Source organism: Ornithorhynchus anatinus, chromosome 16 (assembly GCF_004115215.2).
Source record: "Ornithorhynchus anatinus isolate Pmale09 chromosome 16, mOrnAna1.pri.v4, whole genome shotgun sequence".
Classification (NCBI taxonomy): Eukaryota; Metazoa; Chordata; class Mammalia; order Monotremata; family Ornithorhynchidae; genus Ornithorhynchus; species Ornithorhynchus anatinus.
This window is the reverse complement of record NC_041743.1, coordinates 42,500,684-42,520,836: the sequence shown is the minus strand read 5'-3', so window position 1 is coordinate 42,520,836 and position 20,153 is coordinate 42,500,684. Positions and strand designations below refer to the sequence as shown.

At 55.9% G+C, this 20,153-nt stretch overlaps 1 protein-coding gene across 3 annotated transcripts; it reads left to right on the top strand.

The window, feature by feature from the left end:
• Positions 1-7,323: 7,323 nt before the first annotated feature.
• HPCAL4 (hippocalcin like 4) lies at positions 7,324-20,153 on the top strand. Of its 3 annotated transcripts, XM_029081376.2 has the most exons (5): positions 7,491-7,526; positions 9,219-9,292; positions 17,174-17,342; positions 18,354-18,569; positions 19,262-20,153. In XM_029081376.2, the coding sequence occupies exons 3-5, from the start codon at positions 17,181-17,183 to the stop codon at positions 19,457-19,459; spliced, it is 576 nt and encodes a 191-aa protein (XP_028937209.1). In that variant the 5' UTR covers positions 7,491-7,526; positions 9,219-9,292; positions 17,174-17,180; the 3' UTR covers positions 19,460-20,153. The 3 variants fall into 3 exon arrangements, with proteins under 3 accessions (XP_028937208.1, XP_028937209.1, XP_028937210.1); XM_029081375.2 differs by lacking the exon at positions 9,219-9,292 and having other exon boundaries at positions 7,324-7,526; XM_029081377.2 differs by lacking the exons at positions 7,491-7,526; positions 9,219-9,292 and adding an exon at positions 7,943-8,011.

Below are 20,153 nucleotides of genomic sequence, written 5' to 3'. Positions count from 1 at the left end.
ACCCTTTTCCCACTTGCAGGTGAGATGGGGGAGGAAAATCCGCTCAGCGCGGAGGAAAGAACCCCCAACCAAATCTTCAGGGCCCCCATTCATTCATTCATTCAGTAGTATTTATTGAGCGCTTACTATGTGCAGAGCACTGTTCTAAGCGCTTGGAATGTACAAATCAGCAACAGATACAGTCCCTGCCCGTTGATGGGCTTACAGGCTAATCGAGGGGATAATTAATAATGTTGGTATTTGTTAAGCGCTTACTATGTGCCGAGCACTGTTCTAAGCGCTGGGGTAGATGGAGGGTCATCAGGTTGTCCCACATGAGGCTCACAGTCTTCATCCCCATTTTACAGATGAGGGAACTGAGGCACAGACCCTAAAAACTGTCCAGGGCCGCCGTGGAGGGGCGAGGGATCAGGCTCCCTCCTGCCCTTCGTCGAGACTGCGAGCCCGTCGTTGGGCAGGGATTGTCTCTATCTGTTGCCGAATTGTCCATTCCAAACGCTCAGTACAGCGCTCTGCACGTAGTAAGCGTTCAATAAATACCACTGAATGAATGAGCAATCGGCCCGCTTGGCTGCACGTCTTTCAACCTGAGAGGAGCTGGACGGCGCCCTCTCCTGGCCATCAGCTGGCATGACCCGATCCCTTCCACCCGACCGCGCAGGGACCCGACTTAATAATAATCGTAATTATGGAATTTGTTAATAATAATAATAATAATGTTGGTATTTGTTAAGCCCTTACTATCTGCCAAGCACTGTTCTAAGCGCTGAGGTGGTTAAAGGTAATCCCGTTGTCCTACGTGGGGTTCACAGTTTTCATCCCCATTTTCCAGATGAGGTAACTGAGGCCCAGAGAAGTGAAGTGACTTGCCCAAGGTCACCCAGCTGACGAGCGGCGGAGCCGGGATTAGAACTCATGACCCCTGACTCCCAAGCCCAGGCTCTTTCCGCTGACCCACGCTGTAGCATGGCCTATCGCCAAGAGCATGAGCTTGGGAGTCAGAGGGTGCGGGTTCTAATCCCGGCTCTACTCCTTGCCTTCTGCGTGACCTTGGGCAAGTCACTTCACTTCTCTGGGCCTCAGTTCCCTCATCTGTAAAATGGGGATGAAGACTGTGAGCCCTACGTGGGACACCCTGATTACCTTATGTCTACCCCAGCACTTAGAACAGCGCTTGGCACATAGTAAGTGCTTAACAAATACCAACATTATAATTATTATCTAGGTCAGACCAGACTGCCCCCTCCCCTGGGTACAACAGCATCAGGGGCCTGGGGAGTGGGTCCAGGGTCGAGGAGACTAGAGAAAGTGGGAAAGGCTGAAGAGGGGGACTTAAGCTTAAGTCCCCCCACCGGCCAGTCCCTCCACAATCCCTCTCATTTCTGCAATAACAATAAGAATAGAAATAGCATTTGTAAGCACTTACTATGTGTCAAGCACTGTTGTAATCCCTGGGGGAGAGACAAGTTAATCAGGCCGGACACAGTCCCTGTCCCATATGGGGCTCCCACAATAGGTGGGAGGATGGGTATTGAATCCCCATTTTACAGATGAGGAAACTGAGGCCCAGAGAAGTTAAGTCACCTGCTCAAAAAAGTCCCACAGCAGGCAAGTGGTGGAGCTGGTATTAGAACCCAGATCCTTTTGATTCCCAGGCCTGTGCTCTATCCATTCAATAGTATTTATTGAGCGCTTACTATGTGCAGAGCACTGTACTAAGCGCTTGGAATGGACAAATCGGTAACAGATAGAGACAGCCCCTGCCCTCTGACGGGCTTACAGTCTAATCCACTAGGCCATACTGCTTCTCTCCCTCTTCTGCCCTGCTCCAGGTAGTTGACATGTTTAATAAAATGCAAGACTAAGCCAGGGCACAGAATGCTGGAGGAAAAGAGAAGGCCAACACCTTAAATTTAAAGGTGCCAGCCAGAATTCCAGCTATCAGTTCCTTAGGAAGATATGCCCGAGGGACCCCCTACAGACCCACTTTTGATCGGGGTGGTGGGACGGGGGAGAGGGGATTACAAGGCTGTGGGGAGTTCAGCGCAGGGCAGCTGCCAACTTAGCCTCCCCAGGGCAGTTTCACCACTGGTCGACCTGCCACACTCCACACCTGTGGGGACCAGCCAGTTAATTGTATTTATCGAGTGCTTACTGTGTGCAGAGCACTGTACTAAGCCCACAGCAGCAGCAGGGAGCAAAGCAGGCCGGGGTGGATGGGCAGCACCTGCTGAGGGCTTTGTCCTGTGCTTACTTACTGGCACGGGGGGATTGGCATCAGAACGCACTGAGTGCTTCTGGGCACGTGGGTGTGTGTGAGAGAGAGAGAGAAGAGAGAGTCTTCCATTCCTGTCTGCGTGCATTTCTCTTCTCATTTCTCTCTGATGCCTTTCTCTCTGCTGTATCCATTTCCCTTTCCTGCCCTTTCTTATAGCATGTGTTAAACGCTTACTACGTGCCAGGCACTGTACTAAGCACTGGGGTAGATCCAAGCGAATCAGGTTGGAAACAATCCATGCCCCACACGGGGCTCACAGTCTTAATCCTCATTTTACAGGGGAGGGAACCGAGGCCCGGAGAAGAGAAGTGATTTGCTCAAGGTCCTCAGCAGTGGGGATTAGAACCCAGGTCCTTCTGACTTCCAGGCCTGCGCTCTATCTGTTAGGGTATTCTGCTTCTCACACCATGCCCCTCGTGCCTTGTCCCCGACCCTACGGATAATGGAGCCTGGAAGGCCCAACGCCTGTCTGCTGCAGGAAATACCATCCCTTTAAACCGGGGTCACACATAGTGGGGTAAAAGGGCACAGGACCCCACTCTCACCCCCCCCACCCTACTGTCCTCAGGGGGAGATGTCCCCTTCACCCCCTCCTGGAGCTGGCACCCGGAGTTCGACAGATCCCTGGGGGGGAGGAGAGAGGGGTCCCTCGGAGGACAGATCTTTGTCAGACCAGCCGGCTCAATACCGTGCCGGGTACCGGTAGAGTTTCATCCTTCCTGCTGAGGAAGGAGGGAGAAACTGTTGTGGGGGGGCTCACTTCCCGTCCAGGAGAGAGCCCCTCCCCGCTCTGCGGCCCGGCCCCGCGGGACAGCGCCTGGCCAGGGGGGAGGGGGAGGTCCGGGCCGGCCGTGAGACCTTCCAGACAGGTCCACTGTAAACGGGCCCTCGGTGTTCGTATCAACATTTAGCAAACTTCCTCTGTGGGGAGGAGGCGTGGGGTTTATCTGGGAGCCTCCAGAGCCTCTCCCATCTACGCCCTCCCATCCGACAGGCGGGGACGGGAATGAGGACGGTAGTGGTGGGGAGATGGGAGGACTGTACCCGAGACCTGGACTGACCCCCCGCCCGAGCCTGAATATTTCCCCAGCGGAGGGCCCTCCTCTGGCCCGGCTCACCCTCTCGCCACCTCCCCTTGCCAGCCATCTTCTTAAGAATGATAATTGTGGTATTTATTAAGTGCTTACTCTGCGCCAGGCACTGTACTAAACCCCGGGGTGGATACAAGTAAATCAGGACTGGGCCCCGATATGGGTCAGTGGGTCAGTGTCCCGGGTCTGCGCCCCCGATCCCTCTCTCTGCCCTCCATTCCTCGTTGCTCCCTTGCCGCACCTGCCCTCAGATCCAGAGGCGGCGGAAGGGTCAGGCCCTGGGCCAGACCAGCCGCAGAGAGGGCAGGTCGGACTGGCCTTAGCCCGCAGGCCCCCCTCCCTCCATCTCCCTCCGTAAGAGCCCAAGATGCAGGGAAGGTGAGGGGTGCGGCCTGAGCCCAGTCCAGGTCCGGGTTGTTCCGGGAGAGCCTGGTCTGAGACTGTGCAGATGTGTCCACCTGCCACTCCCGATTCCCTCCAGCCCAGGCCCTGGCCCCTGCCCTGGCCTGGGCCCCGCCCTCTCCAGGGCCCTGGGCGCACTCCGTTCCCTCCTCTTCTTCTTGTGCTCTCTGCTCCCTCACACTCTGCTCCCCCACGCTCTCTGCTCTCCTCGTTCCCCTGCCCTCTCCCTCCGTTCCCCTTACTCCCTCTGCTCCCCCGCACTCTCTGCTCTCCTCGCTCCCCCTCCCTCTCTCCTGCTCCCTCCGTTCCCTCCTCTCCCCTGCATTCTCTGCACCCCTCTGTCCCCCTCGTTCTCTGCTCCCCTTGCTCTCTCCGTTCCCCCCCTACACCTGCTCCCTCCGGTCCCCCAGGCTCCCCCCAGGCTCTCCCCAGGCTCCCCTCGCTCCCTCCGCTCCCCTGCCCTCCGTCCATTCCCTCTGCTCTCCCTGCTCCCTCGCGCTTTCAGCTCCCCCACGCTCTCCCCTTGCTCCCCTCTCTCCCCCTTGGTTCCCCCTCTGCTCGTTCCCTCTGCTCCCCCATGCTCCCCTCTGCTCTCCCACGCTCTCCCCTGGCTCCCTTCTCTCCCCTCTCTCCTCCACGCTCTCCCCTGGCTCCCCCTCACTCTCCCTCCGCTCCCCTCAGCTCCCCCGGCTCCGTCGGTCCCCGCCGACCCCCTGTGGGGAGAGGGAGGTCGGGGGAAGGCCTGCAGCGGGGACCAGTGGAACGTGGCCCCGGAGGGACTGTGGGTCTGGGCCGGGCCGCGCCGGGCCCATCCACACTGTGCGGGCCGTCCTCGGGGCGTCGTCTGGGCGGGAACGGAGGACCGGCCCAGCCCGCTCCACTGAGCCGTGGCCACACTCTTCCTGTAGCCCTTGCCCCCTGTACCACCTGCACCCCCTTCGGTGCCACATCAGCTCCGTTAAACACGAGGTCCCTCCCGACTCCCGCGCTCCCACCCCGACACTTTCCAGTTTAAGGTCACCACGGGGAGAATTCGCCTTCTCTGGCAGTTTCCATGGAAACAACTCACATTGCTTTCTGAAAACGGGCTCCTCTCCTCCTCCGAGCCGCAGCCTCCCTCCCCTGTGTCCTCCACCCCCGTGCCCTCCACCCCCGTGTCCTCCTCCCTCGTGCCCTCCACCCCCCGTCCTCCTCCCCCGCATCTTTCTCCCCTGTGTCTTCCACCCTCGCGTCCTCCACCCCTGACCACCCCACGTGCGCCCCCACTCAGCTCGGCGAGGGCGCTCTGTGGGCCCCTTGGCTGACCCCTAGCCCATGTCCTGCCTCAGGCCTGGAACACCCTCCCTCCTCAAATCCCTCAGACGATTCGTCTCCCCGCTCTTCAAAGCCTTCCTGAAGGCCCATCTCCTTCAAGAAGCCTTCCCAGGCTCAGCCCCTCTTTTCCTCATCTCCCGCTCCCTTCTGCATCACCCTGACTTGTTCCCTTTGCTCTTCCCCCCACCCAGCCCTGCAGGCCTATGTCCAGATCTCTCATTTTATTTATTTGTATTGATGTCTGTCTTCCCCCCGCCCCCCAACCAGACTCTAAGCTCATCGTGGGTGGGGAATGTATCTGTTTATTGTTGTATGTACTCTCCCAAGTGCTTAGTACAGTGCTCTGCACACAGTAAGTGCTCAATAAATGCAATTGAATGAATGAATGCATGGATCCAGGCTCCCAGCAGGTAACTTGGCGCTGTGCCTAGGGTGTTTAGGATGCCCAGAGCTGAGGAGCTGAGGGAAAGTCTTGGCCCCTTCTATTTGCCTCCCCTGAACCCAGGCTTCTAGACCTCAGGCCCCAGAGGCCCCAGGTGACAACTTCCCAGTGGAGGATGGAAGTCGGATGGGGCAGACAGGCCCTCGGGGACCCTCTAGACTGTAAGCTCCTAGTGGGCAGGGAATGTGTCTGTTTATTGGTACATCGTCCTCTCCCTGGCGCTTAGCTTAGTACACTGTCCTGCACACAGTAAGCGCTCAATAAATACAATCGAATGAGTGAAAGAGTGATCAGCCCAAAAGACCCGTTAGGGAGCTGTTAGCTCTTTTCAATCCTGCTCGGATTTGGGATTCCCGGGAGGAGCGAGGCTGGGACACAGAGCTCAGCACAAAGAGCTGTGGGAAGAAAACAGAAAGCTGAAAACCCCCAAGAGATCATTTCCTCCACCACCCCCATCGCCTAAGAGCAGAGCCCAGGAAGCAGCGTGGCCTAGTGGAAAGACCACGGGCCTGGGAGGCAGACGGTCCTGGGTTCTAATCCCGGCTCCACCACTTGTCTGCTGTGTGACCTTGGGCAAGACAATTTTTTATGTGCTTCAGTTCTCTCATCCTTAAAATGGGGATTAAGACCGTGAGCCCCAAGGGGGACATGGACTCTGTCTAACCTGATCAGCTTGTAACTGTTCCTTCAACAGTATTTACTGAGAAGTAGCGTGGCTCAGTGGAAAGAGCACGGGCTTTGGAGTCAGAGGTCATGAGTTCAAACCCCAGCTCTGCCACTTGTCAGCTGTGTGACTGTGGGCAAGTCACTTAACTTCTCTGTGCCTCAGTTACCTCATCTGTAAAATGGGGATTAAGACTGTGAGCCCCAAGTGGGACAACCTGATTCCCCTGTGTCTACCCCAGCGCTTAGAACAGTGCTCTGCACATAGTAAGCGCTTAACAAATACCAACATTATTATTATTATTATTTACTGAGCGCTTACTGTGTGCAGGGCACTGTATTAAGCTCTTGGGAGAGCACAATACAACAATAAACAGATACATTCTCTGCCCACATTGAGTGCTTGTGCCTAGCACAAGTAAGCAAAATTCTGGTGTACTCTCCCCAGGGCTTGGTACAGTGTTTTGCACATAGTAAGTGTTTAATAAATACCATTGATTGATCGATTGATGAAAAAATGCCATTATAAAAAAGCCCAGCTCCTCCCCACTCCCCCAACCTGCGGCACACTGAACCCTTGGCCCGCCCCTGCCCTCTCCCCCCAACCCCGGGGGAAATTGTACGGATGTCTGTCTTCCCCTCTAGTCTGTAAGCTCGTTGTGGGCGGGAATGTGTCTGTTTATTTTTGCACTGTGCTTTTCCAAGCGCTCAGTACAGTGCTCTGCACACAGTAAGCGCTCACCCTGCCCTCTCCCCGCCACCCCAGGGGGAATTCGCACTGATGTCTTTCTTCCCCTCTGGACCGTTAGCTCGTTGTGGGCAGGGAATGTATCCGTTTACTGTTGCACTGTACTTTCCCAGGCGCTCAGTACAGAGCGCACAATAAGCGCTCAATAAATACGATGGAATGAATGAATGAACGGGGCTGGGCCGAAGAGTCCCCGACCCCTGGCCCTTCCCTCCCGGCCCCCAGGATCCTCCCGGGGGCAGGCGGACCCTCTACCGTCCAAGTGGGGGTCCCGGGCAGAGCCCCCCGGGCCCGGACCGTTATTCTCCCCCTCCCCAAAGCGGCAGCCAATCGAGGCCCTTGCTTTCCCGCTCAGGGGGCGGGTTTTATGCAAATCGATTTTGCCTGGAAGGGGGTACATACTGATACAGGAGAAGAGACCCAGAGACAGCTGAGACGGGGAGCCAGGTCTCGTCTCGGGGCTCCGGACAGAGGCAGCAGAGACCCGAGCCTGCCCGCAGCCCCTCTGACCACCCCCTCCCCCCCACCCCCCGAGGGAGCTAAAGGTCCCGGAGCAGCGACCACACCTGAACCTCAGCTGCTCACGAGGTAAGAAGACACCAGGAGGCTAATCTGGGCTCCTGAGATCCTGGGATGGAGGGGCTGGTTGGGGGGCGCAGGAGGAGGGGGACGGCAGGTGAGCAGGGGTGGGGGGATGTGGCTGCTGTTTTCACCAGGATGCATGGGGAGGGAGAGGCCCAGTCACGCTCCTCGCCCACGACCCCCGCCTGCCTCCCCACCAGATGCATTCTGCTCCGACAATCGGGGTCCCCTCCTCCCGGGAAGGGGGGCGGGAGTTTTGGGGAGATGCATGCCGAGGGTCTGGGTCCCCAGGAGGATCGGGGACTGCTTGGCTTTGGAGCCACCCTCCCCGGGAGGCTCGGGAGGGGGTCTGACCTCAATCTAGATTCCCACCTCCCCTTGAGTCCAGCCCCACCGAACCGGGAGGCCTCTGTCCCTGTGGCGAAGTTCCCCAGATCCTCGGCAACAGGTCCAGGGAACCTGAACGTCCAATCTGGAAAAGTCCCGCACAGGTGGGTGGAGGGTGGGACAGGAAGGAAGAAGGAGGAGGGAGGAGGAAGGGTGGGGTGCCTTGGCCTCCAAAAGGGAGTAATCACCCCTGGGCTCCCGACTTGTCCCTCCCCCAGATCTAGCAGAGGCTCCAGGCGTTCAGGCTGAGAGGGATCCTAGCCCCAAGTCCCTTGATCGCACCGGGATTCTGGGATTTGGGGGGGATCTCGGGGTCCGGCCCCTCCCTCGAACCTGGATCCCTGCAGGTAGGTGGGTGGTTTGAGGAGGGGTGATCCAGAGGACTCAGGCTCCCCCTTGCTGCCCCCACAGAAGCACCCCCACCCACGCTGTCCCCAGAAGCCCACATCCCACCGCACCCATCCCGGCCTGCAGAGCCCCAGGAGAATTGCACCTCGGTTTCCCCTCGGGTGGCCTGGAAGCTGTGGTTCGCGGGGACCCCAGGAAACAGCTGGGAATCCAGTGGGCCCCTGGGTGGGGTCACCCCTCGGCAGCCACTTGTCCACCACTTTAGTGTGGGTCCTGACCGGTTCCAGGAGCCTCTCGTCTCCCCTCAGTCCAGGCCCCGCTATTCCCGCCCGCAAAGGGGCCTGGGGTCACCCTGGAAGCAGCGAGGACCCTGCGGACTTAAGCCGACTCATCTTTCCCTCCGGTGAGCGCCTGCAGCTGGCCGGGTGCCTCCCGAGACCCCCACGAGGCCTAAGTGGGGCCGACCGGGCCTCTGGAGAAGGACTGAATTGTCGGCAGCTCCACCATCCTGCCTTAGGACCAATAATAATAACCGTGGTGCTTGTTAAGCGCTTACTATGTGCCAGGCACCGGGATGAATGCAAGCAAATTGGGTCGGACACAGTCCCTGTCCTACATGGGGCTCACAGCCTTAATCCTCATTTTATAGATGAGGTAACTAAGGGCCAGAGAAGTGAAGGAACTTGCCCGCAAAGCAGACAAGTGGCGGGGTCAGGATTAGAACCCATGACCTTCTGACTCCCAGGCTCCGGGCTCTGTCCGGGCAGGGCCGGGGATCAGGCAGAGTCAAGTCCTGGGAAGATTGATTCCGGAGAGCGGCTCTGAGCCTCCAGGTTAAAGAGGGGGCCCTCCCCCTCCCCGCCCTCCTGCCTTTCCTCATTCCATGTCCCCAGGGGCTGCTGAAACTGGAGGGTAAGTGAGACTCCCTCTCCCCCCTCCCTCCCCTCTCCGCCTTTCACCTAGAAAGAATTTCTGACTCTCAGCTCCTGGAACTGGACAAAGACCTTCTCAGGGAGGCAGAAAAAGCCCGGGCTTGGGTAAGTCCAAAGGTCGTGGGCTCTAATCCTGGTTCCGCCACTTGTCCGGTCGGTGACCTTGGGCAAGACTCTTCACTACTCTGGGCCTCAGTTATCTCATCTATAAAACGGGGATCGAGACTGGAAGTCCCCCGTGGGACAGGGACTGTGTCCAACCCGATTTGCCCGGCTCCACCCCAGCGCTTAACACAGTGCCCGGCACACAGTAAGCGCTTATCAAATACCACAGTTGTAATTATCGGGGCCCACCACCTCCTGGCTCATGGGATCGCACAGACTCGGAAGTAGAGAGAGAAGCAGGACCACTCGTCCACTCATTCAATCGTATTTATTGAGCGCTTACTGTGTGCAGAGCACTGTACTAAACGCTTGGGATGTACAACTCGGCAACAGATAGAGACAATCCCTGCCCAACAACGGGCTCACAGTCTAAAAGGGGGGAGACAGACAACAAAACCAAACAAGTAGTCAGGTATCAATATCATCAAGATAAATAGAATCATAGATACATGCACGTCATTAATAAAATAGAGAAATAATATAGACAACACCCAGAGACCCAGCTATGGATCAGGAAAACAGAGTCAGGGTTCCCAGTGCTTGCTGGGACTTTGGAATGGAGTTACAGAGGTAGGTCGACGGACTGTAAGCTCGCTGTGGGCAGGAAACATGTCTATTGTTATATTGTACTCTCCCAAATGTTTAGTACAGTGCCCTGTACACTGTAAGCACCCAGTAAATAGGAGGGATCGATTGAAGGAGGCAGCCTGCACCCCAGCCAAAAGGAACCAGATTTATCAAACAGTGGTCTAGAGCGATTCCCAGGAATATCAGGTGAGCAGCCCCTTTCCCCTCAGACAGGCACCCTGCCTTGCTTCTCTCCCCCCAGCCTGGCCAGGAATTGAGGGGAAGACCCCCCCTCTTGCCCCTTCCCGCTCCTCCCACCCATCACATTCATTCATTCGGTCGTATTTATTGAGTGCTTACTGTGGGCAGAGCACTGTACTAAGCGCTTGGGAGAGTACACTACGACGATAGACACAGTCCCTGTGTAATCCCCCCACCCCGCTGACCGTGGATGGAAGATTGGGCTTGGGGCAGGAGAAAGGAGAAGAAGGGAAATGGGGCAGTGGGGATGGGTGTGTGGCTGGGATCCTGGACTCGTTCGGCCTCCTCTGGGTTCAAAAATCCAGAGTGGGAAGAGGGGGGATAAGGAGGGAGGTGAGAGTCCAACTCCTCCCTGCCTCAGCGATTCCTGCTTGGCTGTTGCTTTCAAAGCCCCCTCTATTCCCCGTAATCTTCAACCTGCCTCATCTCCCTCTTCCTCTCCTCCCTCAGTAAGCGGACAGAGGGGCTCACACCCAGGCTCTTGGAATTACATGCGGGACCCCGTAGCCTCCGGGCTCCTGCCACTGCAGGGGGAGAGCAAAAAAAAAACCAACCCTTCCTGCCACGGATGGAACTGTGGTTGCCATGGTAACCTTCTCAGCACCGGCTCCTCACCGAAGCTGGAAAGGGGGAGGATGAGATTTCTCTCCCTTTCCCTTCCACCCTCTCCTATCAGTGGGGGACAGAAAGCTGGGTGTGAAGAAAAGGGGCCTGTAGGAGGCTAGGGAGTGAGGGTGCTTTCTACCTATCTTCCCTGCCCCCTTCCTCCGACCTCTCTCCCATTCCCCTCTCCAGGGAGAGGGCCGGAAAGCCCACACAGCTGAGAACATTTTGGAGCCAGCCAGGAGTGACATTCACCAGCGGACCAGGTGGGCGAGGGCGGGCGGGAGGATGGGCTGAGGGGGAGATGGGTCGGTGAACAGGTGACCCTCCCCAGCAGACCCGTCGGATGGGGCAGGTTTCAAGCAGAATAAGTCCTGAGAGTCTGGGGCCAGAAGAGACTACATAGAAGCAAACAGGGGCCCGATCGCAGAGAGACCATTTCCTCCCCACCTCCACAGGGTGAGCCCCAGAAATGACATGGCGGGGCTCACCATGCTCCCGCCGTGATCCTTGGGCCGGGAAAGGGAGATGCAGCCCCCGCTAGCTTAGTACAGTGCTCTGCACACAGTAAGCGCTCAGTAAATACGATTGAATGAATGCTAGGCTGACCAGGTCCAGAGGTGCTTGGCTGGGACCAGCCGATGAGGAGAGGGGAGAGGTTACTCAGGCCTGGAGGGATTGCTCTTTTTTAAGGCTCCGCGGCTGGCTAAGAAGGAATCGAAGGCCTCGATAGTTTTTTAAAAATAAACCTCGAGAGCAGAAGCACCACAAAGTACAATCCTAAATCAGCTACTTCCTTCTTCCTGTGACTTTTTAATCTTTTGTACCAACCCTGTCCCCTGCCATTCTACTGACAGAACTGCACAATTATATTACAATCCAATTGGTGTTTATTGACCGTTTACTAGGTATAGAGCACTATGTTAAGCGGTTGGTTAAATTCAGTACGTTTGCTAGGCATCAATCAATCAGTGGTATTTATTGAGCACTTACTATGTGCAGAGTACTATACTAAGCACTTGGGAGAGTACAGTTCAACATAATTAGTAGATGCGATCCCTGCCTATTGCAAGATCACAGTCTTGTGGACCATGCTCCACTACTTTCATTCATTCATTCAATATTATTTATTGAGCGCTTACTATGTGCAGAGCACTGTACTAAGTGCTTGGAATGTACAGATCGGTAACAGACAGAGTCCCTGCCCTTTGAAGGGCTTACAGTCTAATCACTTGCCCGATGTGTGACCTTAGACAAGTCATTTAACTTCTCCGGACTTCAGGGTCCATATCTGTAAAATGGGCATTCAATACGTGAATCCCCTGTCCAATGGGGGGACAGAGATTGTGTCTATCCAGATTATCTTGTATCTACCCCAATGTTTAGTACAGTGCCTGGTACATAGCCCTTAATAAATGCCACAACTATTATTTTAATTTTCATTACCATAGTTAAAATATATATTAACCATTTGAAAAGAAAATAATACTAATAATAATTGTGGTCTATGTTAACTGCTTACTATGTGCCAAACACTGTACTAAACAATAGGGTAGATACAAGATAAATCTGGCTGGACACAATCCCTGTCCCACATGGGGCTCACAGTCTTGAATTCATCCTTATACACCCTACCATTTCCCGACCTGGGAATTTATTTTAATGACTGTCTCCCGCTATAGACTGTAATAATAATGTTAATAATGTTGGTATTTGTTAAGCGCTTACTATGTGCCGAGCACTGTTCTAAGCGCTGGGGTAGACATAGGGGAATCAGGTTGTCCCACGTGGGGCTCACAGTCTTAATCCCCATTTTACAGATGAGGGAACTGAGGCACAGAGAAGTTAAGTGACTCGCCCACAGTCACACAGCCGACAAGTGGCAGAGCTGGGTTTCGAACTCATGAGCCCTGACTCCAAAGGCCATGCTCTTTCCACTGAGCCATGCTGTAGGCTTCTTGTGGGCAGGGATCGTGTTTACTAATTCTATTGTATTGCTTTGCACAGTGCTCTACACCCAGTAAGCGCTCAGTAAATAGCATTGATTGATTGAAAATCAATCTGAATAGACTGTAAACCCATCAATGGGCAGGGATTGTCTCTATCTGTTACCGAATTGTACACTCCAAGCGCTTAGTACAGTGCTCTGCACATAGTAAGCACTCAATAAATACTGTTGAATGAAACTCATGGCGGTTGGGGGTCGGTACACAGGAGGGGCAAAGGGAAGCAGCGTGGTCTTATAGCTAGAGCCCGAGCCCGGGAGTCAGAAGGACCTGGGTTCTAATCCCGGCTCTACCACTTGTCTGCTGTGTGAGTTGGGTAAGTTACTTGACTTCTCTGGGTCTGTTATCTCATCAGAATGGGAATTAAGACTGTGAACCCCATGTGGGACAGGGACTGTGTCCAACCCGCTTGGTTTGTATCCACCCCAGCTCTTAGTATAGTGCTTGGCACATAGTAAGCACTTAATAAATACTACAATTATTATTAGGGAGCAGAGAGTCCCCCTTGACCAGAGGCTCCCCAAACCCACCTTCTCTTGCAGATTCCTGCAACACCAACCGATTTGGAAACCGTAATCCAAAACGGAGCTGAGAGTTGGGCTTTGTTCCCAGGCCTGCCGTGGGCGGGCAGTGTGTCCGTCCCACCTGTGATCCCTCCAAGTGGCACACTTGCTGTCACCCCTCGCCAAAGGTCACTGCTCCTCCGGCGCCCAGCCCGGGGCCTGTCCCCGGTGGGCTCCACTAGGGGAAGGGGGACTGGGCGAGAGGTCCGGGGCCTGAGCCCGGGGAACAGGTGGCAGGGTTGGGAAATGGGCTTGGGTTTGGCAGGCCCGGCTTGGGAGGCCTCTGTGAATCCAATACCTGCTGGTGCGGATGCCCCCCTCACCCCCACTGGCCTGCCTGGCATGGCTGAGCCTAAATGACGGTGCCCAAGTGGAATGTTTCCCAGGATTCTCGTTAGAATTTATGAAGTGCTTACTCTATTTTTATGGCGTTTGTCAAGTGCTTCCTGTGTGCTGGGGTAGATACAAGGAAATCGGGTTGGACAAAGTCCCTGTCCCACACGGGGCTTGCAGTTGTAATCCCCATTTTACAGATGAGGAAACCGAGGTATAGAGAAGTAAAGTGTCACAGCTCACAAGTGGCAGAGCTGGGATTAGAACTCAGGTCCTTCCAACTCCCAGGCCCGGGCTCTATCCGTTAGGCCACGCTGCTTACTGTGTACTAAACGCTGGGGGAGATGCAGATAATAATAATAATGTTGGTGTTTGTTAAGCGCTTACTATGTGCAGAGCACTGTTCTAAGCGCTGGGGTAGATACAGGGCAATCAGGTTGTCTCACGTGAGACTCACAGTTAACCCCATTTTACAGATGAGGTAACTGAGGTCCAGAGAAGTTAAGTGACTAGCCCACAGTCACACAGCTGCCAAGTGGCAGAGCCGGGAGTCGAACCCATGACCTCTGACTCCGAAGCCCAGGCTCTTTCCACTGAGCCACTCTGTTTCAGACACTGTCCCTGACCCATACTGAGCTCCCAACTAAAAGGGAGGGCAAGTAGGGTTCTTATCCCAGGTGTACTGATGGGGAAAATAAGTCCCAGAGAGGTTAACTGACTGGCCTCAAGTCACCCAGCTGGTCAGTCCTGACTCGGAAGCCCACGCCCTTACCACGAGGCTACATCGCTTCTTAATAGCGAAGCAGTTTGATTGGCTGGGCTCCGAGGACACGTAGGCTGGGAAAATGACCGACCTTATCTGTGACACTGTGGCGGATGGACTCCCGGCATAATAATGTTGGTATCTGTTAAGCGCTTACTCTGTGCAGAGCACTGTTCTAAGCGCTGGGGTAGATACAGGGTCATCAGGTTGTCCCACGTGAGGCTCACAGTTGATCCCCATTTTACAGATGAGGTAACCGAGGCACAGAGAAGTGAAGTGACTTGCCCACAGTCACACAGCTGCCAAGTGGCAGAGCCGGGATTAGAAGCCATGACCTCTGACTTCCAAGCCCGGGCTCTTGCCACTGAGCCACGCTGCCACGCATGCTCCCCAGCCTGGGCCACTGGGATTTCGAGACGCCTATCACCTAGGTTGTCCTGGCAACACCTCATCTTATTCCTACCCTCTTCCTCTGGTACATCAACACAGGCCTGGCTGATAGGCCTCAGGTGTCTCCCAGGGCAGCACCACTCGGTTCCTACCACCCGAGCCCCCAGTGAGGGGCCAGGGCCCAGCCCTAGCAGCAAGGGAAGACAGGAGGCCGTGTGGCCTAGTGGAAAGCGAATGAAGCTGTAAGCTCCTCTAGACCGTAAGCTCCTAACCATCATTGGTATGTCCTGAACACGTACTGGGTGCAGAACGCTGTACTGAGGACTTGGGAAAGTACAATACAGCGGAGTTAGTGGACGAGTTCCCTGCCCACAAGGAGTTTACAATCTACAAGAGTTTACAGTCCCCTGTGGGCAGGGATCATGCCTACAACGTGGCTCAGTGGAAAGAGCCCGGGCTTGGGAGTCAGAGGTCATGGGTTCGAATCCCCGCTCTGCCACTTGGCAGCTGTGGGACTGTGGGCAAGTCACTTAACTTCTCTGGGCCTCGGTTACCTCATCTATAAAATGGGGATTAACTGTGAGCCTCACGTGGGACAACCTGATTACCCTGTATCTACCCCAGCGCTTAGAACAGTGCTCTGGACATAGTAAGTGCTTAACAGATACCAACATTACATTATTATTTTTGGATTGTATCCTCCCGAGTGCTTAATACAGTGCTCTGCACATGGCAAGCACTCAAGAAATACCATTGATTGAATCAGGTTCTGATCCCAACTCTGCCATTGGTCCGCTGTGTAACCTTGTAAAATCCACTTAACCTCTCTGTGCTCTGGTTTCCTCTTTGGTAAAATGGGGACGAGATCCCTCTTAGCCTCTTAGACTGGGTGCCCCATGTGAAACCGAGACTGATCTGATTACCTTGTCACCTTTCCTAGCACTTAGCACATAGTAATTGCCTACGAAATGCCACCGTTGTTATTGCCGGGACAGGAAAAGACATGGTGGCTGCCCTCAAGGTGAGGTAGGTGCCCCAAAGGCCGACCCCTCCCTTCGGCTTCGTCTCGGTCCAGGGGTCCTGAAACTCCCACCTGCCTAGTCTGGGGTTGGGGAATGTGGGAAGATGAGATGGTTTGGGAGGGGGCTGGGAGAGGCAGCAGCCTTTATGTGGAGGTGTGAGGAAAAATGTGTCATCTCCCGTGAAGGAAAAGCAAAGCTCTGAGAGTCGGTGGGGGTGTGGGTATTTGTTAAGTGCTTACCGTGTGTTAAGCAATCTCCTAGGTGCTGGGATAGAGACAAGTTAATCGGGTGGGACACGGTCCCCCTCCCACATGAGGCTCCCAGTCGAATAGGAAGGAGGACAGGTATTGAATCCCCATTTTACAGTTAAGGAAACTGAGGCGTAAGGAAGTGACTTGACCAGGGTCACAGCAGGCAACGGATGGAGTGGTCATTAGAACCCAGGTCCTCTGGCTCCTAGGCCCGTGCATTTTCCATTAGGCCATGCTGGCTGTTTCCAGGGGTTTCCTGGGCTGGGCCCAGGCTCTCAGCTCCGGGGTCTTGTAGGAATCCCTGGTCCTTGTGGGGAGAATAACCCTCCGGGCTCCCAAGGGGACTACTTGCTGGACCCCCCCGTCCCCTTGAGGGCAAAGCCGGACGGCGCAGCCGGCCGACAGACTGTGTCCAACTTGGTTTGCTGTATCCACTCAGTGCTTAGTGCAGCGCCTGGCACGTAGAAAGAGTTTAACAAGTACCATTATTATTTTCATTAACTTGATATGGGCAGGGAATGTCACTGTTTATTGTTGCGTTGTACTTTCCCAAGCGCTTAGTACAGTGCTCTGCACACAGTAAGTGCTCTATAAATACGATTGAGTGAATGGATTGATAGACATGTTTCCCGCCCCTGGGCATCGAAGAACCAAGCTGGAACAGGAGTGTGGCTGGTGGGGAAGGGCCTCGAGGGGCAGGATGGACGGAACAGCTTCCTGCCGGTAGTGAGCTGGCTCTCTGAGCCAGTGGTGTCCACCTCTCCGGCCTGGGCCTGGGTCTTCCTGAGCCGTATCGATCCAATCGTATTTATTGAGCACTTACTGTGCGCAGAGCACTGTACTGAGCCCTTGGGAGAGTACGATATAGCAGAGTCGGTAGACCCGATCCCTGCCCGCAACGAGCTTACGGTCTAGAAGGATCTGGGGGAGGGCACCCTCTCCTCACGGAGAAAGATCTATACTGATGACCGGTGGAGTAGCGCCCCAGTGGGGGTTTGTCTTGCTCATCTCCACACGTTCTCCCCCTCCCCGGTGTCTCTACCCCTCCCCCCCCCCCCCCAGGTCCGCCATGGGGAAGCAGAACAGCAAACTGGCCCCCGAGATGCTGGACGACCTGGTGAGAAGCACGGAGTTCAGCGAGCACGAGCTGAAGCAGTGGTACAAAGGCTTCCTGAAGGACTGCCCCACAGGCATCCTCAACCTGGATGAGTTCCAGCAGCTTTACATTAAGGTAGCGGGAGCGAGGTGGGGCAGGGAGCGGGCCAGGGCGGGGGCCGGAGGGGACGCCCAGGAGAAGCAGCCCCCCAGAACGGCGGGTTTCTGGGTCCCCGAGCCGGGGAGGTCTGGCCAATCTGGGAAATGGGATTCAGCCTTGCTGTCTTGGGATCCTTGGGTCAGGATGACCCAGAATTGCCGTCGACCCCCATCTCGCCGGGTCCCTGGTTTCTCTGCTTTAGAGTAAGGACCCCCTCTGCCTCTTATGTTGGTATTTGTTAAGCGCTTACTATGTGCAGAGCACTGTTCTAAGTGCTGGGGTAGATACAGGGTAATCAGGTTGTCCCACATGAGGCTCACAGTCTTAATCCCCATTTTACAGATGAGGGAACTGAGGCACAGAGAAGTTAAGTGACTTACCCACAGTCACACAGCTGACAAGTGGCAGAGCTGGAATTTGAACCCATCACCTCTCACTCCTAAGCCCATGCTCTTTCCACTGAGCCACACTGCTTCTCCCTCTTCTGCCTCTTCCCACCAAGGGGCAGGCCGGACCCAAACCCACGAGGTTCAGGGCGAATGGGTCATTTTTGGAGCAGAAGGTGTGGCTGGAAGACTTTGGGGTGGAGGCAGGGAGCCCGGGCTCTTCCTGCCCCTGCCCCTAGAAACTCCCCCAACAGTGATCGGCCAGGACTTGGGCGGGGGGGGTAGGATGTCCCTTGAAGCCCCCGTCTCTAATAGGATATTAATAACAGTTATTGAACACTCATTTAGCAGGCTGCACTGTACTAAACACTTGGGAAAGTATGAAACAAGAAGTGACACGTTCCCTGCCCGCACGGAGCTTACACTGTGACAGTTATAATGGTATTTATAGAGCACCTACTGAGTGCAGTGCACCGTACTAAGTAGTCTGCAGCTCAAAGGACCCCCTAGACCCACCCCTCCCACCCCCAGGGGGGTCGTCTCTGCCCGGCCCCACCCCCGGCGGCTGGACCTTGCAACCCGATGTCTCTGCCCTCCCCAGTTCTTCCCGTACGGCGACGCCTCCAAGTTTGCCCAGCACGCCTTCCGCACTTTCGACAAGAACGGGGACGGCACCATCGACTTCCGGGAGTTCATCTGCGCCCTCAGCGTCACCTCTCGGGGCAGCTTCGAGCAAAAGCTCAACTGGGCCTTCGAGATGTATGACCTGGATGGGGACGGCAAGATCACCCGCCTGGAGATGCTGGAGATCATCGAGGTAACATCGAGGCGGGGCCTCGGTCGCCCGGGACGGGGTGGGGGGGAGACTGGGCCGGGGGCAGGGGACTAGGCCGTGCAAGGAGGGGTGGGGCTGAGGGGTGAGACAGCTCAACGTATAACCCCCACAAAGATCTGGAACTTCCCGGCCACAGGTCATGGGATCTAATCCTGGCTCCACCACTTGTCTGCTGTGTGATCTTGGGCAGGTCTCTTTACTTTTCTGTGCTTCAGTTCCCTCACTTGTAATATGGGGATTGAGACTGTGAGCGCCACATGGGATAGGGATTGTGTCCATCCCAATTTGCTTGTATCCACCCCAGTTCTTAGTACAATGCCCGGCACATAGTAAGCGCTTAACAAATACCACAATTATTATTATTATTGTTATTACTGGCTGTGTCTGCCGGGCCCCCTGCCCCGCTGAGCCCCGGGACCCCTCTCCATGGAGTACTCTCAGGGTGACTCAGGTTCCAACCGGGACTCCCAGAAGAATCTCGGACCTGCCTCCTTGGGGGCTTCATTCCCAAGTCAGCGGAGGTCCCTGGAGGGTTCAGACCCGCCTTCTGCCTTCCTGCCCCGTCAGTCCAGAGCCTGCATTTCCTTTTCCACTCTTCCTCCTCTGGGTGTTTCGGGGAGGGGTCTCCAGCAGGCCCCGCCTCTCCCTTTGACTATTTTCCGTCCCTCCCCCAGGCCATTTATAAGATGGTGGGCACGGTCATCATGATGCGGATGAACCAGGATGGACTGACCCCCCAGCAACGCGTGGACAAGATCTTCACCAAGATGGATAAGGACCGGGATGACCAGATCACCCTGGAGGAGTTCAAGGAGGCGGCCAAGAGCGACCCCTCCATCGTCCTCCTGCTCCAGTGCGACATGCAGAAATAGAGGCCCCGGGGGTCCCTCCCCGGACCAGGCCCTGCTCCCTCCCCGTCCTCCCTGACCCCTTGGTGTTTCCCCGACCGTTCCCCTCCCCGCACTCTCAGGCCCGGGCTGGGGGGCAGGTGAGGGTGTGGAGGGCCAGGGTCTCCCCGTGGACCAGGCAGATCCTCCCCCTTGGTCACTTTCGAATCTTCCTGAAGCCTCGTGCCGCCCTCGCCCCTCCTCGGTCCCGGGCCTAGAAGTATCGCCCGAGAATGGCCGACCTCCCTGGCCCCTGGCCTCCGGGGGCCCAGGTCAACGTTTGCCCAGATGTGCCCACGGCAGGGCCGCCTGAAGTTCACGTGAAATCGCCCTCTCGCCTCCCTCACCCCGGCGCCACTGCCCTGGCTCCTCGGCCTCCCAGTGACTGCCCCCCGCCCGGAGCGCGGCCTGGACCGTGGCCTGGACCGGTCTTCCGCCCCAGCTTTGTTTTCCCCCTATGCCGGGTGAGGGGACCAGGAGGGGCAGAGAGAGCCGCGGGGAGCCGCTGCCCAGGAGAGCTGGTGGGGAGGGGCTCGGACCAACTGCCCAGGAGAGCCGGCGGCGAGGGGCTCGTGCTTTGACTGATGTTGCTGTTCTCGGGGAAGGGCCCTCTGTGTCCACAAATGCACATTCATTTTGATTTTAATGTTTTCAGGTGATTAAACTGCATGGGAACTGA